This window comes from Bos javanicus, chromosome 26 (assembly GCF_032452875.1).
Source record: "Bos javanicus breed banteng chromosome 26, ARS-OSU_banteng_1.0, whole genome shotgun sequence".
Classification (NCBI taxonomy): Eukaryota; Metazoa; Chordata; class Mammalia; order Artiodactyla; family Bovidae; genus Bos; species Bos javanicus.
In genome coordinates, this window is record NC_083893.1 from 16,168,585 (window position 1) to 16,191,704 (window position 23,120).

Below are 23,120 nucleotides of genomic sequence, written 5' to 3' on the forward strand. Positions count from 1 at the left end.
GCTCAGATGATAAAGCGTCTGCCTGCAATGCAGGAGACCCAGGTTTGATCCCTGGGTCAGGAAGATCCCCCGGAAAGGGAAATGGCAACCCACTCTAGTACTCTTGCCTGAAAAACTTCATGGACTGTCGCCTGAGGAGCTTGATAGGCGACAGTCCATGGACTCGCAAAGAGTTGGACATGACTGAGCGACTTCACGACGATGACCAAAGGAGAAAGGGGGAGGGAGAGATAAACTAGAAGGTGGGAATAACCTACACACACTACTATATATAAAATAGATAATAAACAAGGACCTACTGTATAAGACAAGGAACTCTACTCAGTAGTCTATAGTAACCCATATGGGAAAATAATGTGGAAAAAAAAATAGGTATATGTATAACTAAATCACTTTGCTGTACACCTGAACTTAACACAACACTGTAAATCAACTATACTGCAATATAAAATAAAAATTCTTTTTAATTTTGTAATTGAGTCTTGACAAAAACTTACTTATCTCTGCAAAAAGATCTTAGAAATAACTGCACTAGTCAATCTAAACAAATATGACATCTTTGTAGAATCTGTGTTTGTAAAGCACTGCTATTAGTGATCTAGTGATGTTTACCCCTCCAGTAATATTTAGATCATCATGACCACTAACTGTCTTCTGTTTGAATCTGCATGATCTGGTGGTTCTGGGCTGAGGGTCTGTTTAATGAAGTGCATGCCTCTGATCCTCCACTGAATCTACACCTGTTGTTCTGTGTAAAATCTCTCGTCCTTGCTCTTGATGACAAATTGAAATTATAATGGAGTAATCACAGTTCAGGCATACAAAAATGGAGTCAGCAGGCCACTGAGGATCCAGTCTTAGGGTTGTCTCCACACCTCTGAGAACTTCATGTTTCTTTGACCTATACCAGACCCAAGGACAGGACTAGCCGTATTCAGAGAACACTTACCAGCTACATCCTTATATTCTCAAGGTCTCCCATTGTAACTATGCAACCATTTTGGACCTCTACCAATGATTACTTAATAGAAACCCTTACTTGCCAGCTCCAACAGTGATTCTTGACAAACACTTTTTGTAATTTTGTGAATTTTGCCCTCATAAGCCTCCACAGTTTTGTAGTCCAGCAGAGTGTGATTCAGTTGTTTCTTGAATCTCTGTCTCTTGGGCTGCAGTCCTAACAAACTCCCAGTAAACACCTTTTTATATCAGTCAAGTCTGCATTTTCTGGGTATTCTTAATTCCATTATTTCTGACAAAGACAGACTCCAAGAGGCAACAGAAACAATTGTTTCTGGAGGCAAGTAGGAGGCTTGAGCCATAGTTTCTCAAGCCTTCCCCACTAAATTCTTGAGACTGGCTGTTCCCTCCATTGCCTGAGTGAGTTTTTCCTCTTTGGTGTTGGAGAGGGGTGAATATCTTTTTAGAATTTCTTGTCTTGAGAATCTATGACTTTTCCCCTCGAAGTCCAGGGACACGCGTATCCTGTGACGCCTGTTATTGTTATTTTATGAACAATCAATGAACAATCAGTGGGGTGCATATTCAGAGTAATATTTTAGGCTATTTGGTTTTGTTTTTCTAAAATTGTTCTTGAGGTAGCTGAGGTATATATGAGAATGCATCACAACAGGAGTCAGAAGATCTCAGTTTAAATCCTAATTTTATTTATTATGAGCCTTGTGATGCTGGACAGTTCTCTTACCCCAGATCTCCCTTTCCCTCATGTGAAAAATATAAAATTACTATCTCTACCTTCCTTTTTTTCTTTGCTAAGTTAGATGTGAGATTTCAAGGTAAAAGTCATGTAAATTTACTTAGATAATTACTGTTAAATAATCAAATAAATCTTTGATTATTTAAGAGGTTTGAATTACGTTAATGTTAAGCATGAATTCCAAGAATGAAGATCATGTGAAAATCAAGAGGTGTTTATTTGGAGCTTGATAGGACTGAAGCCCAGGAGGCACAGATCCAAGAAACTCTTAAATTATGTTCTTCTAGTGGAGAAGGAAATGGCAACCCACTCCAGTGTTCTTGCCTGTAAAATCCCAGGGACGGAGGAACCTGGTGGGCTGCCATCTATGGGGTCGCACACAGTCAGACACGAATGAAGCGACTTAGCCACAGCAGCAGCAGGCTACAACATGGGGAAATTAATAAAGACAAGAAACCACAAGAGTAGGTGAAGTTTTTGTCAAGAACTAGACTTGTGCTGTGGTTCATGGGGTCACAAAAAATCGGACACAACTGAGCGACTAAACTGAACTGAACTGAGACTTGTAGATGGCAAGAGGTAAGGATGCTTGTAAGCAAAATTGGTTGGAGTTAGAAATGGTTACAGAGTTGTGAAGCAGTGGAGGAAGAGATGGGGTTGGGAGGGAGGACAGTCTGGAGAGGACTTTGAAAATACAAAGTTGTAGCAAGCACCTGCTAGCATATATTGTTTCGAAAATGGTTGGTGGAGTCCTTGAGTTTGACACAGAAAAGAATTCAAGTTCTCAGTGATACAGGAACACTTATGTCTAAAACCACATCCACAGTGACCACTGAACTTCATTTTGGATGCCAGAACCATAGTTACTCTATTCTGATTTTTAAACTATCTTACATATGTCATAATTAATTATTTTTTTATAACTGTAATGGTAGTGCAATACATTAAAAACTTTAAACACATACATTTTCAAAGACAAATTATCCTATATTGCATTATAAGATAAATATCTATATATATTTTTTAATAAAAAAGGCATAGAATACACTAATTTCCCTCAAAGTCGTACATTTGCAACTTGTCATTGACTAGAATCCAGAGTTTTGAGCTGTTTGGGGCATCAAATTATTTATTTTAGTGGTTCTAATTCTTGGCTGCACAATGGAAATACTTTTTTTTTTTTTTTTAATTAGCAAACCTGATCCCAATCCAGTGCAATTAAATGACAGTCATTTAACAGAAGGAAAACAAGACTAAAGGACACTTTAATTTTATCTTTATCAGTGGCCAAAGTCCATTCAGAATAGAGTACAAAATGGATGTGATTGAATGGTATCTTTATTCCTCAGAGAGGCCCAAGTTGAATTAGCAGGGACTGTTACAAAAGCTTTTGATTTCAGGCTCACAGTCATCCGAGTAAGAAGAGAAGGCATCAATGGATCTGCCTGTGGTCCTGGTGCTCTGTCTCTGCTGTCTGCTTCTTATCTCACTCTGGAAACAGAGCTCTGGGAAAGGGAAGCTCCCACCAGGCCCCACTCCTCTCCCAATTCTTGGAAATATCCTACAATTAGATGTTAAGGACATCAGCAAATCTGTAAGCAATGTAAGTAGGTTTTATGTTCCTCCAGTGTCTTGTAAAAGGTAAGTAAAATAAGCCCAATTAAAAAAATAATATATACTATTTTGAGCACACTCTTAAAGCAGGTCAGTTTGAAGCAAATTACTCCCTGTAAATTTGATATTTTTCTTGCCTTTTCAGGCCTGTTATTATCATAAATAGAGGAATAAAGTAATGTGTTTTGTGAGTAGAGAAGAGTTTAGGTCTTTGTATGGTAGAATCAAAATAATTAAGTTTTAAAAGCTGGGAGTGTTGCCTCCTTTCTTTATTTCACAGCCATTTGCTATGATTTGGGACTGAAAGTAAAGGGTAAGTGAAGTGTTTTGTGATTAGTGATTTCTTTCCAGAAATCATTTACTATATTGTTGTTCAGTTGCTCAGTTGTGTCCTACTCTTTGTGACCCCATGGACTGCAGGATGCCAGGTTTCTCTGTCTTTCACCACCCTCCAGAGCTTGCTCAAACTCAAGTCCATTGAGTCAGTGATGCCATCCAGTCATCTCATCTTCTGTCGTCCTCTTCTGCCTTTAATCTTTCCCAGCATCAAAATCTTCTCTAATGAGTTGGCTCTTCACATCAGGTAGCCAAACAAAGTCCTGGAGCTTCAGCTTCAGCATGAGATTAGTGATTTCTTTCCTGAAATCATTTACTATATAAGCTGTGTGTTTTGTTCAGATGACCAGGAAAACAGAACTTTTCTGAAGAAGGGCATTGTGCCTGGTGTTAAGGAATTAACTTAGGATTAGGATGATCATGGGGGAATGAAAGAAAGAAGTCATCAGTTAGGGTCCCACTGGCGGCAGCAGCATTCATTTGGATTCTGCAGGAAACTGCCATCTGTATCCTGTGAATGCTGCCGCACAGAAGGTGTTGTTCTTCCATGAGATGCTGCATGTCCTGGCACTGCCTCTATGATGCTTCCTCTCTTTCTGTGTTAGTGATACCAGAGGATCTCAAACTAGGCTGGGCATTAGAGTTATATGAACTTATTTTTTAAGTTATAAATTTCTAGTATTCATCATAGGGCTACAGAGTCAGAATTCTAATGACCGCTTCATGGGTGATTCTGAAGCAGTGAGCTGGCTGTTGGTCCAAAAGGTGGACCTTAAGGATTGCTACATTGCTTCTCAAGGATCAGAGGGTGACTATGATCTTCAAATTTGAATCCTCTAAATATTAACCCTGGGGTGCTGGACATGGAACAGAATTCCACAACCTTGGTTTCCTTATTTATAGTAGGGCAAATAAACCCACTGAAAGTGCTGATTTGAGGATTAATTATAACCTGTGTACCAGCTACTTGGGCCATTACTCAGCATTTCAAGTCATCCATAAGTAGAACCTATAACAATTACCACCATTTTTCTGCATTAAATTCTGAATTTAATACATAATTAGGCTGTCTCTGGCAGAATAAAAACATAATAGCAGGATGATGATACATTCTGCATCAGGCACAACATAGTATCTCATACTGACTTCTTTTGCTATTACATGCATCTCCTTTCCCAGCTCTCAAAAGTCTACGGCCCTGTGTTCACTCTGTATTTTGGCATGAACCCCCTGGTGGTCTTGCATGGATATGAAGCAGTGAAAGAAGCTCTGATCGACCTGGGAGAGGAGTTTTCTGGAAGAGGCAGTTGCCCAGTGATTCAAAGAGCTTCTAAGGGTTATGGTAGGTGTGTATGTGTGGGTGTTCAGCATTGGTAAATGGTAGGAGTGGGGAGGATGGAAAAGGAAATTTGACAACTGTCTGCCATGGCTCCTCAGCAGATCGTGTTCCCTCTCTGAGGCTGCCATGTGTCAGCTCACTCCTCCTTCCCTAGAACTTGCTCCTAGTTTCTGTTTCCCCTGCTGGTAGGAGTCATTTTCAGCAATGGGAAGATATGGAAGGAGACCCGGCGCTTCTCCCTCATGACCCTGCGGGATTTCGGGATGGGGAAGAGGAGCATGGAGGACCGTGTTCAACAGGAAGCGTGCTGCCTGGTGGAGGAGTTGAGAAAAACCGACGGTGGGTGATTCTATTTTCTCTTAAGTCTGACCTTAACAGACTTCTCTCTCTCCAGTAACATCCTTGGAAATATTTCAGGGACAGCCTCATCTTTCATACTAGTATTGGTTGTTAGCCCTTAGATGGGGGGAGGGGGTTATAAAGCATAGGCAGCCAAGGAGGTTTTGTGTATCTGTGCTTATTATGTGTATACTCCCATGACTATGCATGCAGTGTGAGTATAAAGATCATTTAATCAAATTATCTCCTGAACTTTGTTTTCAAATCAGAAATCACAAAACATAGTTTTGAGTCATTTCCTAAAAATATTAAAGAACAGAGAAGGGTAGAGGTAATGTGGTTGTCTATTCCGGAATATTTTACCAGGAAATACTTGTTAATTGGACAGGGTGGGAATGACCATTATGTGGCATGAAACAAGTAATATGTGTGTTCACGTAAGTGGACTATATTTATATATTCAGCCTTACAGACACTTTTGAGAGTTACTTCCAAGGCTCAGGCCTACAATTCTGGCCAATAGTAATACCATCTATGGTTTTAATCATCTTGGGATATCTTAGTGCAATTCTCATCAATTATGCTTTCTCTGTAAAGACAGCACTCTTTATATTACTATCTTTTTTAAAAAATTTTATTTTATTTAACTTTACAATATTGTATTGGTTTTGCCATATATAAAAATGAATCTGCCACAGGTATACATGTGTTCCCCATCCTGAACCCTCCTCCCTCCCCATACCATCCCTCTGGGTCGTCCCAGTGCACCAGCCCCAAGCATCCAGTATCGTGCATCGAACCTGGACTGGCGACTCATTTCATATATGATATTATACATATTTCAGTGCCATTCTCCCAAATCATCCCACCCTCTCCCTCTCCCACAGAGTCCAAAAGACTGTTCTATACATCAGTGTCTCTTTTGCTGTCTCGTATACAGGGTTATTGTTACCATCTTTCTAAATTCCATATATATGCATTAGTATACTGTATTGGTGTTTTTCTTTCTGGCTTACTTCACTCTGTATAATAGGCTCCAGTTTCATCCACCTCATTAGAACTGATTCAAATGTATTCTTTTTAATGGCTGAGTAATACTCCATTGTGTATATGTACCACAGCTTTCTTATCCATTCATCTGCTGATGGACATCTAGGTTGCTTCCATGTCCTGGCTATTATAAACAGTGCTGCGATGAACATTGGGGTACACGTGTCTCTTTCAATTCTGGTTTCCTCAGTGACAGCACTCTTTAAAAAGTATCAGCATTCATTATTTCTTGTTATTCAATACTAATTGTACCAATTTATATATTTTGAATAAATATATGCTACATCTTACTTCTGTTAAAACACATATATACCAAGTCAGTTCAGTTGAGTTCAGTCTTTTATTCGTGTCTGACTCTTTGCGACCCCTTGAACCGCAGCACACCAGGCCTTCCTGTCCATGACCAACTCCCAGAGTCCACCCAAACCCAAGTCCATTGACTTGGTGATGACATCCAACCATCTTATCCTCTGTCATCCCCTTCTCCTCTTGCCCTCAATCTTTCCCAGCATCTGGGTCTTTTCAAATGAGTCAGCTCTTTGCATCAGGTGGCCAAAGTATTGGAGTTTCAGCTTCAACATCAGTTCTTCCAATGAACACCCAGGACTGATTTCCTTTAGGATGGACTGGTTGGATCTTCTTGCAGTCCAAGGGACTCTCAAGAGTCTTCTCCAACACCACAGTTCAAAAGCATCAATTCTTCTGTGCTCAGCTTTCTTTATAGTTCAACTCTCACATCCATACATGACTACTGGAAAAACCATAGCCTTGACTAGACGGACCTTTGTTGACAAAGTAATGTCTCTGCTTTTGAATATGCTGTCTAGGTTGGTCATAATTTTCCTTCCAAGGAGTAAGCGTCTTTTAATTTCATGGCTGCAATCACCATCTGCAGTGATTTTGGAGCCCCAGAAAATAAATTCTGCCACTGTTTCCACTATTTCCCCATCTATTTGCCATGAAGTGATGGGACCAGATGCCGTGATCTTATTTTTCTGAATGTTGAGCTTTAAGCCAACTTTTTCACTCTCCTCTTTCACTTTCATCAAGAGGCTCTTTAGTTCTTTTTCATTTTCTGCCATAAGAGTGGTGTCATCTGCATATCTGAGGTTATTGATATTTCTCCCAGCAATCTTGATTCCAGCTTGTGCTTCCTCCAGCCCAGCATTTCTCATGATGTATTCTGCATATACATTAAATAAGCAGGGTAACAATATACAGTCTTGATATACTCCTTTTCGTATTTGGAACCAAGTCATAAAATATTTATTTAACGAAATTTTGACCTTAGCAACACCTGTTTATTTTGTCTTCTCCAAGTAGAATTTGGTTCTGTTTTCAGTTTGCAAATTTTGCCCCATCTTTTTTGGATTTTAGTAACAAATGTACAGTCTGCAATATATTTCTCTGCCATCTCGTTTTGTCTAAACTTCTGTGTTTGTGGTCTCTGTTCCACAGGCTGCAGGATTGTAGCTCTTCTAGTTTCTGATGTCTGCCCCTAGGGGGGTGAGATTGGTCTTGGAGCTGTGCAGGCTTCCTGGTGGGTGGGACTGAAACCTGCTCATTGGTGGGTGCAGCTGGGTCTTGTCCCTCTTGTGGGCAGAGCTGTGTCACAGAGTATGTTTAGAGGAAGCTGTTGGCTCAGGATAACTTTAGGCAGCCTAAAGTTAATAGGTAGAAGTCACCTTTTCAGTAAAAATATCAATAACCTCAGATATGCAGATGACACTACCCTTATGGCAGAAAGCAAAGAAGAACTAAGAGTCTCTTGATGAAAGTGAAAGAGGAGCATGAAAAAGCTGGCTTAAAACTCAACATTAAAAAAAACGAATACCATGGCATTTCCCCCCACCCCATCACTTCATGGCAAATAGATCAGGAAACAGTGGAAACAATGACAGGCTTTATTTTCTTGGGCTCCAAAATCACTGCAGATGGTGACTGCAGCCATGAAATTAAAAGATGCTTGCTCCTTGGAAGAAAAGTTATGACCAACCTAGACAGCATATTAAAAAGCAGAGACCTCATTTTGCCAACAAAGGTCCAGATAGTCACAGCTATGGTTTTTCCAGTAGTGATGTAAGATCACTACTAGTGATGTAAGACAGTTGTACCACAAAGAAAGCTGAGTGATGAAGAACTGATGCTTTTGAACTGTGGTTGGAGAAGACTCTTGAAAGTCCCTTGGACAGCAAGAAGATCAAACCAGTCAATGCTAAAGGAAGTCAGTCCTGAGTATTCATTGGAAGCACTCATGCTAAAGCTCTGATACTTTAGTCATCTGATGTGAAGAACTGACTCTTTGGAAAGACCCTGACGCTGGGAAAGATTGATGAAAGGAAGAGACGGGGACAACAGAGGATGAAATGGTGGGAGGGCATCACTGACCTGATGGAGGTGACTTTGAGCAAACTCCCAGAGTTGGTGATGTACAGGGAAGCCTGGCATGCTGCAGCCCATGGAGTCACAGAGGATCAGGGCAGGACTGAGCAACTGACCTGAACTGGATTGATTGATATTTCTCCTGGCATCTTGATTCCAGCTTGTGCTTCATCCAGCCTGGCATTTCACATGATGTACTTTGCATATAAGATAAATAAGCAGGGTGACAATGTACAGCCTTGACATACTCCTTTTCCAATTGAAACCAGTCTGTTGTTCCATGTCTGGTTCTAACTGTTGCTTCTTGACCTGCATGCAGATTTCTTGGGAGGCAGGTAAGGTGGTCTGGTATTCCCATCTCTTGAAAATTTTCCACAGTTTGTTGTGATCCACACAGTCAAGGCTTTAGTGTAGTCAGTGAGGCAGAAGTAGATGTTTTTCTGGAAGTCTGTTGCAAATAATATAACAGATGTTGGCAATTTGATATCTCATTTCTCTGCCTATTCTAAATCGAGATGGTACATCTAGAAGTTCTCAGTTCACATACCATAAGCAATATCATATGATAATTATCTTTGTCTGGCTTACTTCACCAATATAATAATTTCATAATGCTGAAAATGGCATTATTTCTTTATTTTAATGACTGAGTAATATTTTGGGGGGCTTCCTTGATGGCATTAGTGGTTAAGAATCTGCCAGCCAATGCAGGAGATGTGGGTTCAATCCTTGGACTGGAAAGATCTCCTGGAGAAGAAAATGGAAACCCACTCCAGTATTCTTGCCTGGGAAATCCCATGGACAGAGGGGCCTGGCAGACTATAGTCCTGGGGTCACAAAGAATCAGACATGACTTAGAGACTAAACAACAGCAGCAATATTCATTACGTGTGTGTGTGTTTCACATCTTTGGTATCCATGCATCTGTCGATGGACATTTAGGTTGTTTTCATGTCTTGTGCCAAGTCACTTCAGCCGTGTTCCACCCTTTGTGACCTCACAGATGGTAGGCCACCCGGCTCCTCTTTGCATGGGATTCTCCAGGCACTAATACTGGAGTGGGTTGCCATCGCCTTCTCCAGTTTCCATGTCTTGGCTATTATAAATAGTGCTGCCATGAAATCGGGATGCACGTATCTTTTTGAATTAGAGTTTTTATCTTTTCTGAATATACGCCCAGGAGTGGGATTGCTGAATCATATGGTAGCTCTATTTTTAGTTTTTTAAGGAACCTCCATACAGTTCTCTTTAGTGGTTCCATCGATTTACATTCCCACCAACAGTATAGGAGTGTTTCCTTTTCTCCACATCCTCTACAGTATTTATTCCAAATATATTAATTTTAATGACCATGGTAAATGAGGGACATTAATTCTTAAAAAAGAAGAAATTTTAAACATGGAAACAAAATTAAGGGAATTCCACTCATCAAATTACCCTTTTGTTTCACTTATCTGGGGGTTTTACATTTTATATTACTTTAGACAAAAATCCAATTTATAATAATTGGTTAATTGTTCACTTGTACCTTAGTTTTTCTTCTCATATAGCATGGGTACTTTGTGTTTTATTACATTTATTTTTTCAAATGCATGAATTCAACTGTAGTCTCTCTCTCTCTCACTTTAGCTTTTCCTCCCTGATTCTGCACATGAGTTTTTCAGCTATTCATTTTGAGTTCCCTAACTATTTTCTTTCTTTCTGTCGTGTTTAATTTTCAGACAGATGATATTCAACATTGATAACTTTCATTATTAAATCATACAAAATGGCCTCTTTAAATGTTCTTGTCATTTTCCCTTCAAATTAACAGGCACCTTGAGTGAAAAGGGTACAAGTAAAGGTGGGAGTGAATTTAATATTTGTAAAAGCCCATTATTTAACTAGTTGTGCTGAAATATCCTACTCAGGTTAAGGTAAAGTGATGTGTTGATTTTATTCATGCTGAATATTTATTTTTAAAGGAATTTGTTGATGAGATATCACTTTAGAGTTTCTAAAATTACCTTTACCTGTTATCTCAAACACCAAGTGTCTCTTGTGTATGTTTTAATGGTGTGTTTAAATTGTTTGTTATTCTTTAGGGTTGCCCTGTGATCCTACTTTCATCCTGGGCTGTGCTCCCTGCAATGTGATCTGCTCCATTATTTTCCAGAATCGTTTTGATTATAAAGATCAGATTTTTCTAGATCTAATGGAAAGACTGAATGAAAACGCCAGAATTCTGGGCTCTCCATGGATTCAGGTGAGGCCAAAGTCCTTTCTTCTCAAGAAATCATTTTGGCTCTTTTCTCCATGAGATCCAGATCTCTCTGGGCACCAAGCTATGAGGTGAATGTGAACAGCACACTCCTGCCCAAAGCTTAGCATCATGGCGTACTCATCTGGGGATGACGGCAGAGCCTGTAATGATAGACAGGAAAATACATGCCCAGAATACAGAACTGCAATTCAGTCCCATTGGCTCTGTTCAGTGGTTTTTCCAGCAAGATCCAAAGACCAATTTCTGTAAACTACTTGGTAATTTCCCCAAAGCGTGACCACAGAAGTAGGACTTCAAGGTCCTACTGGAAAGGCTTTCATTGCCCACAAGTCTTGTTACCCAATCTCTACTCATGGATTCTTCAGCATGTTAGCTGACAGAAATATCTGTTTGGGAAGAAAGACAGTATTTCCTTCAAGGGGCTCCCACAGGACACTGAATATGATAGGAGAGTTTGATGCTTCAGTTGGTATCTTAACTGACAAAATAATTGCTTTGAGGATGACAAAATGATTATTTTTTAGTGTAGGAACCACAAACCAACATCACTGGTGTACCCTGTGCTGAGCTAAATGTTCTGCCCCCTGCCTAAAAGACAATGGTGTGACCGTACAGAGGTCACTTAATTGCTCTGGTTTCCAGTTACTTCATCCATAAAATGTTGAGTTGCGTTTCATGGTATCTTTAGGACCCTTTTAGTCCTAAAATACCAATTTTATGGTTGATGCCACTAAACAGAGAAAGAGATATCAGGGATCAGCTTGTTTTCTATATCAGATTACCTAAACTCCCAGTCTGATGTCATCTATAAAAGGTGAACCATTGTGTTTCGTGCTATCTCTTATTACATAATTGTGGGGAGAATTAATGCAGAAAATGAAAGAATTGATACAAAGATGCCTTTGTACTGTAAACATGATGTATGAGTATAGGAGATGAATACCATCATTGATCCCTGGTTATAATTTTCTCCCGAAATACATCTATCAGCATAGAAAACTATGTATTTGTGAAGTTAAAAAGTCCCATCTATATAGTGATCATATTATTTTAATATTAAAATACATTTTCTAACCAGGACTTGGCATATAATATTTGAATCTTCATTAAGTGTTTCTTTTAATGAACATTTTTTTTTTCTAGCTCTGCAGTTCTTTCCCTGCTCTCATTGATTATGTCCCAGGGAAACATAAAAAATTCTTTGAAAATTATGCTTGTATGAAAAGTTATGTTTTGGAGAAAACAAGGGAACACCAAGCATCCCTGGACATGAACAACCCTCGGGACTTTATTGATTGTTTCCTGACCAAGATGGAACAGGTAAAATGTTAATGACAGCTTGATTATTTGATTGCTTGTGCATTTTTAGGGCTGTTGAATTTACCAGCGATGTTTCAGTGGTTTGGCCAGCAATGTTGACAAACATTTTAAGTATATGATGTATGTCCAAATCTGTAGTACGCATTATGGAAGATACAATGTTTAATTGTTAAATTAGTTGAATATATTGATTCTACTCTTCACCTACTAGTAATCTTCCTACAGAAGTACAGAATGACACCTCTGATGAAATGGAAACAATTAGAAACAAGTTAAAAAACACAAAATATCATGGAATAATATGAAGTTGAACATGATCATTGCACACACTGTATGAGGGAATGGAAAAGAATGGCTTAATCTAGCTGGGCTTCCTGCATACCAAGTGGTTGGAAATAAATCTTAATATATTTGCATTGAAGGACAGGGGAAGGAATTTTAGATGGTGAATACTGTATATATTATATACAGTATACATAGGCCTGTGATGAAAAAGAGTAGGTGGATGGAAGAGAGAGAGAGCACTTTGAGTGTGAAGTAAAAATGAATTGGTATAGATATGGAGCTGGAATTATATGTCTGTGGGCATGAATTATATACCATGTGTTGAAAAGACACACTTTTTCCTTCTTGGCACCCTTGTCAAAGATTAGTGCACTCAAAATTTGACCCTTTATTTGTGTAAGTAAGTAAGTGTTAGCTGCTCAGTCGGGCCCGACTCTTTGCGACCCCGTGGACTGCAGCCCACCAGGCTCCTCTGTCCATGAGATTTTCCAGGCGAGGATACTGGAGTGGGTTGCCATTTCCTTCTCCAGAGGATCTTCCTAACTAAGGATTGAACCCGGGTCTCCTGCACTGCAGGCAGATTCTTTACTGACTGAGTTGCAAGGGAAGCCCTAGATTATTTGTGTAACCTGACATCTATTCCATTAATCTAAATGTCAGTCCTTATACTGGTAGCATATCATCTGGTCATCTTAATTATTAGTTTTGTAATTACTTATGAAGTTGAGAAATGTGAGAACTCTAATTTTGTTGTTAATTTTAAAAAGTGTTTTGGCTATTCTGAATGCTTTGAATTTTCAGGTTAATTATAGGATAAACTAGTCAATTTAGGCAAAGAAATTAGTGATTTTTATAGGGATTGCAGGAAATCTGTTGATCGACTTATGGAGCAACATCATTTTAAAATATAGGTGAAATTCATATAACATGCAATTCACCATTTTAAAGTATATGATTTAGTTGTATAAACTTGCACTCAAAATGTTGTGTAATCACTAGTTCTCTTATTTCAAAACTTTCCTATTGCTCTCCAGAAACATACCATATCCATTAAATGATCACTCTCCATTCCCTCCACCCCATCATGTGTTATCCTGTTTTCTGCTTTATGTCTATGGATTTGCTTGTTATGAATATAGTATGGGACTACTCAGGTGGTGCTAGTGGTAAAGAACCCTCCTGACAGTGCAGGAGACATAAGAGACAAGAGTTCAATCCCTGGGTTGGAAATATCCTTTGGAGGAGGGCATGGCAACCCCCTCCAGTATTCTTGCCTGGAGAATCCCATGGATAGTGGAGCTTAGCAGGCCACAGTCCATGGAGTCACAAAGAGTCTGACACGACTGAAACGACTTAGCATGCATGCATGAATATAGCATATAAAAAACTCATAGCATTGCCCCTTTTGTTTTTGGCTTCGTCTAGTATGTTTTGGATTCTTATCTAAGTTATAGTGTATACCAGCATTTGTTACTGTCTTGTATGGCTGCATGATATTCCATTTTAATATAAGTACCATGACTTTTTATACATTTATGTATTTGTGGACATTGTTGGTGTTTCCCTTTGGGTCTTAATGAACATTGTTGCCACAAAAATTTGTGTACAAATTTCCTCATGGACATATTTTCATTTATGTTGAGTATATTCCTAGGAGTGAAATCTATGAGGCCTATGGTAATTTTAAGTCTGACATTTTTAGAAATAGCCAGACTTTCCCATGGTGACTGAAGCATTTATATTCCTACCAGCAATGTAAAGCATTCTTATTTTCCCACATAGTCACCATTATTTATTTTCTAGTTTCTTGTAGTTATTAATGCTAGTCTGGTTAATGTGAAGTGATCTCTCTTTGTGGCTTTAGTTTGCATTTCCTCAACGAACAATGATATAGAATATATTTCATGTGTCATTACCCATTTTTATTTCTTCTTTGGAGAAATATTGTTATTTAAGTCCTTTACCCCTTTAAAATTAGGTTCCTTGTCTTTGTTGTTGAGCTTTGATATTTTGGTATTACAAAAATAAAGTAAAAATGGATATTTTGGGTATTATATGCTTACATATATGCATGCATGCATGCTCAGTCACTCAGTTGTGTCTGACTCTTTGCAACTCCATGGACTGGAGTTGGCAACCCACCAGGCTTCTCTATCCATGGAATTTTCCAGGCAAGAATACTGGAATGCGTTGTCATGCCCTCCTCCAGGGGCTCTTCCCAACCCAGGGATTGAACCCAGGTCTCTCACACTGCAGGTGGATTCTTTACCATCTGAGCCATAAGGGAAGTGCAAATTACTAGAGAAATACAAATAAAAACTACAATGAGGTGTCACTTCACACTGGTCAGAGTGGCCATCATCAGAAAGTCTACAAATATGGCTCAATGGTGAAGAATCTGCCTGCCAGTGCAGAAGCCACAGGAGATCTAGGGTTTGATCCCAGGTCAGGAAGATTTTCTGGAGAAGGAAGTGGCAACCCACTCCAGTATTCGTGCTGGGATAATTCCATGGACAGAAGAGTCTGTCAGGCTGTAGTCCATGGAATCAAAAAGAGCTGGACACGAATGAGTAACTAGGCATGCATGCCGTAAATGGTAGAGAGGATGTGAAATAAAGGGAACCCTCCTACACTATTGGTGTGAATGTAAATTGGTGCTGCCATTATGGAGAACAGTATGAAGGTTCCTTTAAAAACTATTAATAGAGTTCTCATATGATCAGCAATCCCACTCTTAGGTATGCATCCAGAGAAAACTATAATTTGATGTTATGAACCCCAGTGTTCATAGTAGCACTATTTACAGTAGCCAAGACATGAAAGCAACCTAAGTAATCATCAACAGATGAATGGATAAAGAGGATGTGGTATATATATATATTCAATGGAATATTACTCAGCCATTAAAAATGAATTAAATAATGCCATTTGAGCAATATGGATGGGCCTAGAGATTATCATACTAAGTGAAGCAAGACAAAGACAAATATTATATATCACTTATATGTGGAATCTAAATATATATATATATATATATATATATATATATAAGTTAACTTATTTATAAAACAGAAACAGACTCAGACAGAGTAAACAAACTTATGGTTAGGTAATAAAGGGAAGGGGGTGATTAAATGGGAGTATGGGATTAATAGATACTACTATTAATCTTATTAATATTATTAAAACTACTATATATAAAATAGATAATTACTGTAAAACACAAGGGACTGTATTCAATATCTTGTAATAACCTATAATGGAAAAGAATCCAAAAAAGTGTATATCCTCTGCTGTATACCTAAAACTAGCACAGTTTTAAAAATAAGCTATACTTCATTTAATTATTTTTTTCCTTTTGCCCTTCCTCTGCTGGAAACATGAGGGGATTTTTCTCCAGTTGTACTGTCAGAATTTGGTCAAGCTCCTAGAATAAATTTCAAAAATTATGGTAGCTCCTGGATGACTCAGTCATCCTGTGGAGTCTTCCTTCTCTCAGAGTTTTCCACACTGAGCTTTTAGCAATTTCTCAAATATTATTCAGATTTTCCTACCCTACCACTGAATTTCATTGTGATTTCCATTCGTGCACTCTTCTTTGGTAAGTCTGACTCCCTGTATCGCCCTGCCAACCTCTCCAATTTAGGGGACAGTGATTTTCCCTTTGTGCTCAACTCTCTTAGGAGTCTTAAAAGAATTGTTGATTTTAGTCTGTTCAGCTTTTCACTTGTTATTAGGAATGGAGTTGAAACTTCCAGGGTCTTTACATGTGGAGATATCAGATTTATTCTTCTCTGTTTATGCATTCATACATTTTCATTCTGTTTTTTATTTCTAGCCTCATTTTATTGTGGTCAGAGAAGATAGTTTGTATCATTTTTATCTTTTTCAATTTGTCAAGAATTGTTTATGACCTAACATATAGTTTACTGTGGAAAAAGTTATATGTACACTTGAGAAGTTCATATAACTTAAGTGCATATAACATAAAAAGTTATATACACAGGAGAAGACTGTGCATTCTGCTCTTATTGAGTGGAGTATTCTTTATATATCTGTGAGAATAATTGACTCTAGGGTTGTTCAAGTCTTATATATTTACTCATTGATCTTTTGTCTAGGTATGCTATAAATTATTGAAAGCTGAGTTTTGAAACCTCCCACTGTTATTGTAGAACTCTCCATTTATCCTTTCAATTCTATAAATGTTTGCTTCATATATTTTGGGGGCTCTGTTGCTTGATGAATATGTGTTTATAATTATATGACTTGATGAATTCACCTTTCTTAGTCCAGTATAAAACATCCCATTCTTATTTGGTCCCTTTAAACTATTTTTGATAAAAATTTTCCAGTCTTGCTTTATTTCAGATCAGATCAGATCAGTCACTCAGTCGTGTCTGACTCTTTGCGACCCCGTGAATCACAGCATGCCAGGCCTCCCTGTCCATCACCAACACCTGAAGTTCACTCAGACTCACGTCCATCAAGTCAGTGATGCCATCCAGCCATCTCATCCTCTGCCATCCCCTTCTCCTCCTGCCCCCAATCCCTCCCAGCATCAGAGTCTTTTCCAATGAGTCAACTCTTCACATGAGGTGGCCAAAGTACTGGAGTTTCAGCTTTAGCATCATTCCTTCCAAAGAAATCCCAGGGCTGATCTCCTTCAGAATGGACTCATAATTTGCAAAATCTCCTTTCCTCTTTCTCATTCAATGTATTTGTGTTTTGGCATCTCAAATGTACAATATCTTGTACCACATACAAGGTTTTTTGTTGAGAATAGTTGACATATAACATATTAGTTATTAGATTATAGTGTCACATAATGATTCAATATATGCATATATTAAAAATGATTACTACAATATATATAATTAACATTAATTATCACACATAGTTATGGATTTTTTCTTGTGAATCTTAGGATTTGCTCTCTTAGCAATTGAAATAGGGAATATGTCATTAACTATAGTCATCAGACTGGTTCCAAATAGGAAAAGGAGTACGTCAAGGTTGTATATTGTCACCCTGCTTATTTAACTTCTATGTAGAGTACATCATGAGAAACGCTGGACTGGAAGAAACACAAGCTGGAATCAAGATTGCCGGGAGAAATATCAATAACCTCAGGTATACAGATGACACCACCCTTATGGCAGAAAGTGAAGAGGAATTCAAAAGCCTCTTGATGAAAGTGCAAGTGGAGAGTGAAAAAGTTGGCTTAAAGCCCAACATTCAGAAAATGAAGATCATGGCATCCTGTCCCATCACTTCATGGGAAATAGATGGGGAAACAGTGGAAACAGTGTCAGACTTTATTTTTCTGGGCTCCAAAATCACTGCAGATGGTGACTGCAGCCATGAAATTAAAAGATGTTTGCTCCTTGGAAGGAAAGTTATGACCAAACTAGACAGCATATTCAAAAGCAGAGACATTACTTTGCCAACAAAGGTTCGTCTAGTCAAGGCTATGATTTTTCCAGTGGTCATGTATGGATGTGAGAGTTGGACTGTGAAGAAGGCTGAGCACTGAAGAATTGATGCTTTTGAACTGTGGTGTTGGAGAAGACTCTTGAGAGTCCCTTGGACTGCAAGGAGATCCAACCAGTCCATTCTGAAGGAGATCAGCCCTGGCATTTCTTTGGAAGGAATGATGCTAAAGCTGAAACTCCAGTACTTTGGCCACCTCATGCAAAGAGTTGACTCATTGGAAAAGACTCTGATGCTGGGAGGGATTGGGGACAAGAGGAGAAGGGGACGACAGAGGATGAGATGGCTGGATGGCATCACTGACTCAATGGACATGAGTCTGAGTGAACTCCGGGAGTTGGTGATGGACAGGGAGGCCTGGCGTGCTGTGATTCATGGGGTCGCAAAGATTCGGACACGACTGAGCGACTGATCTGTTCTGATCTGATAGTCATCATGCTGTTTATTACATCACCAGGACTTATTTATTTTATAACTGGACTTTTTGCACCTTTTATTCCCTTCATTCATTTTGATCTCCCCTCCCAACCCTTGCAGCCACCAATGTATCCTCTCTATTTATAAGATCAAGTTTTTAAAATATTTCATATATGAATTTGATCATATGGTAACTTGTCTTTCTGTGTCTCATTTATTTCACTTAGCACAACTTCAAGGCCCATCCATGTTGTCACAGATATCAGGATTTCCTTTTTTTTAAATGGCTAAATTATATTCTATATTTGTATAGATATATTATGAATATGTAGTGGAATATTTAGATAAACAATTTAAAATCTTATTCTTTCAATATCTGTCTTAAACCATGAGTTTCAATCGATTAATTATTCACATTGAAGAATTTATTTCTGCCCTATAATTTTTGCTCTAATGTATTTCATAATTTTTGTTTCTTAGTTCCTTCAATATAGCCTTAGTTTTGTTTGATCTTTTCCTAATGTACCTTTTTTAAATTCCATCCAAATTTTTTTTGTGTTTTAAAACTAATTTCTTAGTACTTATAAAAGAGATTACTGTTAACATTCTAAATTCATAACAATTCAGTATGAACTGATTCCTCAATAGCTTCAAATCATGTACATTAACTCTGCTCCCATCCAGCTTCATCCCCCCTTTATTTCATTGGTGTCACAAAATCACATCTTTATATTTTGTGCCTAGAATCATATACTTATAATGATTGTTTCGTGTTTTTTTCTTTTAAATAATATGGGAAATGAAATGAGGCTTTTAAATTAGAATACAGTAGCTTTTGCTTTTCCATTTACCTACATAGTTATTTTTAACAAGGAACTTTGTCAATCTGGCTTTGAATTATCATCTTGTCCTTTGGTTTTGTTAACTGGAACCCCTTAGCTTTTAATTTGGGGATGTCTTATGTCTCGTAATTTATGGAGGGATGGTTTTGCCAAATGCAAAATTCTTGGTTGACATATTTACACTTGAGATTTTAAATATATCTTTCCATTGATATTTGGCCTCTACAGTGTCTGTGGAAAAAATGAGCTGTTATCCTAATGATGATCCTTTGTACATGATAAGTTACTATTCTCTTGATGTTTTGAACATTCTCTCTTTTGCTTTGGCTTTTGACAGTCTGATTAAAATATGCCTCAAAGTGAGTCTATTTGGTTTCATTACTCTTGGAGCTTGTTTAGCTTTTTGGATTTCTAGATTCATGTACTTCACAAAATGTTGGAAGTTTTCAGTCATTCTTATTCAAATACTTATTTTCTGTTCCTTCCCTAACTCTTTTCTGGGATCTCATAAAGTGGATATTAGTTAGTACAATTGATTGAGTGCCATGGGTCCTTAGGTTCTATTTATTTTTCTTTATTCCTTTTTCTTTCTGATAATCACACTGGAAATTTTTATTCTGCTTCAGATTTGCTGTTTCTTTCTCGGATTTCCCATAGTCTACTGTTCAAACTCTCTGGTAAATTTAAAAATGTTCAGGTAGTGTGATTTCTAGCTCCAAAATTCTGTTTTTTTTATTTTTATAGTACCTTTCTTGTTATTCTATACTTATTCATACACTTTTCATTATTTTCAATATCTTTTCAATATTTTATTTAGTTCTTGATGATTTTCATTAGCTATTTAAGCATATTAAAGACATGTATCTTAAAGTTTTTGTTTAGTAAGTCCATATCTGGATTTCCTCAGAAATGATTTGTGTCAACTTATTATTTTTGCTATTACTGGTCCATACTTCCTCCTTTTTTGTATGCTTTGTAACTTTTTAATTAAATCATTCCTAGGAAAAGCACAATCAAGAACTGGAGTATACAGTTGAAAACTTGGCACACACTGTATTGGATTTGTTTGTGGCTGGGACAGAGACGACGAGCACCACACTGAGATATGGGCTCCTCCTCCTGCTGAAACACCCAGAGGTCACAGGTATGATAATATGGTGGGCAGGGTGACCTCAGAAGAGATGATAGAAAGACACTTGAATGTATTCCACCTTGTTTCTCTCAGAGAATTACCTAAATCTCAGACTGAGCAGCTTAATTTCCCCCCCCCACCCCAGATTTAATGAAGGGATAGTAATGTGACATCTTTATATAATTTGTGAAGATATTAAGCATCAGAATTTCATGGGAGGTCATGTGTAGCAAGCACAGCCAGCATGAATTGGCCTAGAGCTGCATATTGGTTTCAATTATGGAAAGACCACTCTGATGTCCCCACATTCTGAAAATACAGTGTTCTAGAACCATGGTCCAAGAACTTCCCCAGTGGTCTAGTGGTTACAACTGAATCTCCAGTGCAGGAAGTATTGATTCAAACCCAGGTCAGGAAACTAAGATCCCACATGCTATGGACAGAGTGGCCAAAAATCAAAGAAAGAAAGAAAGAAACCAGGGTTGGGACACTGGAAGCTCTCCTTATTAAACAGATTGGAAATCATAGAAATTTGGTGAGGCTGCCTGATGCAATTTAAACAATCTAGGAAGACCTCTAAAGAGTTAGATTGACAATAAATTAGCTTAAGATATGTATGTAAAGAAATTGTATTAATCCATAAGTTTCCAGAAAAATGGTTGTTGCCAAAATACACGTTTTAAGGGGTCAAGAATTTTATCTTTCAAAAAGAACTTTTTGTTAGAAATTAACTTTTAAAGGCTATCGTTATGTTTAGAAGCACACATTTTCTTGTTTATTGTCAGAATACCACTGAAATGATTATCACCTATAACCTATGAGAATTAGCCTTTCTAAGCCGGAGTCAGGAAGCAGCCAACAAATATTCAACAAATTTCTGAAACACAGAGAGCATATTGAGGGTTGACAATGAAGTCAATAGAGAGGATGAAGTTATAGCCTAAATGTCAGAAGAGGAAACGGTATAATATTGTGGTTGTTGTTCAGTGGCTAAGTCGTATTCAACTCTTTATGACCCCATGAACTTCAGCATTCCAGAGTCCCCTGTCTTTCCCTGTCTCCTAGAGTTTGCTCAAATTCATGTCCATTGAGTCAGCAATGCTATCTAATCACTGCCATAAAGTGATGGGACCAGATGCCATGATCTTAGTTTTTTGAATGTTGAGTTTTAAGCCAGCATTTCACTCTCCTCTTTCACTCTCATCAAAAGGCTCTTCAGTTCCTCTTCACTTTCTGCCATTAGAGTGGTGTCATCAAACAAGAAGTCATTTATGTTCTTACAGTCCTTAAGGTTATGTTTGGAAGTACCTGGTTTCAAAAAAGATAGAGGAAGACATAGGTTGATAAAGGAAACTCTCCCAACCACAAGTCTTTGATAACTCCTTTCATCAGGTAACTCTGTTTCTTCAATAGAATGAAAGAGGTTTACTGTCTAGAGAAAGGGAATCTAAGAGGCCCTACTTAGGACACTGGGCAGAGACAGGGGTAAAGAGTGAGGTCACAGCTTAGAGGAAAGGTTAGGGAAGAATCCACTTCTTGAATTCAGAGATTCTTAGCTCCTTTCCCATCCTGCTTCCTGAAATTCAGCAGTTAGAGGAAAACTCCAGAGAGTGAGCACTCTGGAGAAAAGACTTCCAAGTTTTGCTATGTAGATAGAAAATTCTCTCAACATGTCCCACAGAGTGAATGAAATAAGAACATCCACCCCAAGACACAGGGTCATAAAATTTCAGAATACCTGGATAAAAGAGAAAAATCACAAAAACATTCAGAGAGATGTAGCAGGTTATAGATAAAAGAGTTCACAACAACATCATAATTCAAGGGCAACTATCAAACTGGGTATTAATTTTTAAAAGGGTATTTTCAGACTTGTATGTTTAACAAAATTTTTACCCACTCTTTCCCCTTTCTCATCCACATGCCTTAAGTAATGTCAGAGGAAGGTCATGGGCTCCAGGGATTTGGAAATCTCATGAAGGAGAGTGAAAGTGTCAATGTTGTTGCTAGACAGCAGGCCTGGAAAATATCCATTTCTAAATGGGTTATATGAATAAAGCAGGTATTTGAGGAGATACTAAGAACAAAACAGAGGTGATAGACTACTTGTGGCTTCTGAATAATTTGAACATCTACCTAAGCATTTGGAAATAATTGAATCAGGGTAGAGAATTTTATGAATTGAAATAAAGACATGTGGTTAAGTCCAAGAAAGTAACAAATATGAAGCATGATCATAATTGTCTTACCAGAGAGCATTGTAGAATGATGGTACAATGAATATTCTCCATCAAAAATTGTGGTGTAAATATATTGGGGAAATAGATTAAGGGGATGTGTATGTGTGTGTGGTGTATGTGTGATTTTGTATGAGGAAGGATGGAGATGTAAATTCTCAACTCTCATACCAAGATGTCAGATATTGTTTAACAATCTGTGAGTGAGAAATAAAAATAGTCACTATTAAGAAAAAGGACATGAATTTCAGAAGAAACTGCTAGAATGCTGAAAGTGGTGGCATTTGACAGCTGGAGAATGACCTGAGTACCATTGCAAATTGCACATGCATAATACACAAATACACAAAACAT

At 38.0% G+C, this 23,120-nt stretch overlaps 1 protein-coding gene across 2 annotated transcripts in view; it reads left to right on the forward strand.

Annotated features, from left to right (window-relative positions):
- The first annotated feature begins 2,809 nt into the window (after positions 1-2,809).
- LOC133239198 (cytochrome P450 2C42-like) overlaps positions 2,810-23,120 on the forward strand; it is a 28,491-nt gene continuing 8,180 nt past the window's right edge. Inside the window, exons 1-6 of one of the 2 annotated variants that reach the window (XM_061402862.1) lie at positions 2,810-3,320; positions 4,847-5,009; positions 5,196-5,345; positions 10,862-11,022; positions 12,184-12,360; positions 20,400-20,541. In XM_061402862.1, coding sequence (XP_061258846.1) covers positions 3,153-3,320; positions 4,847-5,009; positions 5,196-5,345; positions 10,862-11,022; positions 12,184-12,360; positions 20,400-20,541 — 961 coding nt within the window. In that variant the 5' untranslated portion in view covers positions 2,810-3,152. Of the gene's footprint in view, positions 5,010-5,195; positions 5,346-10,861; positions 11,023-12,183; positions 12,361-20,399; positions 20,542-23,120 lie in introns of both variants that reach the window. The other variant, XM_061402860.1, reaches the window with a different exon arrangement.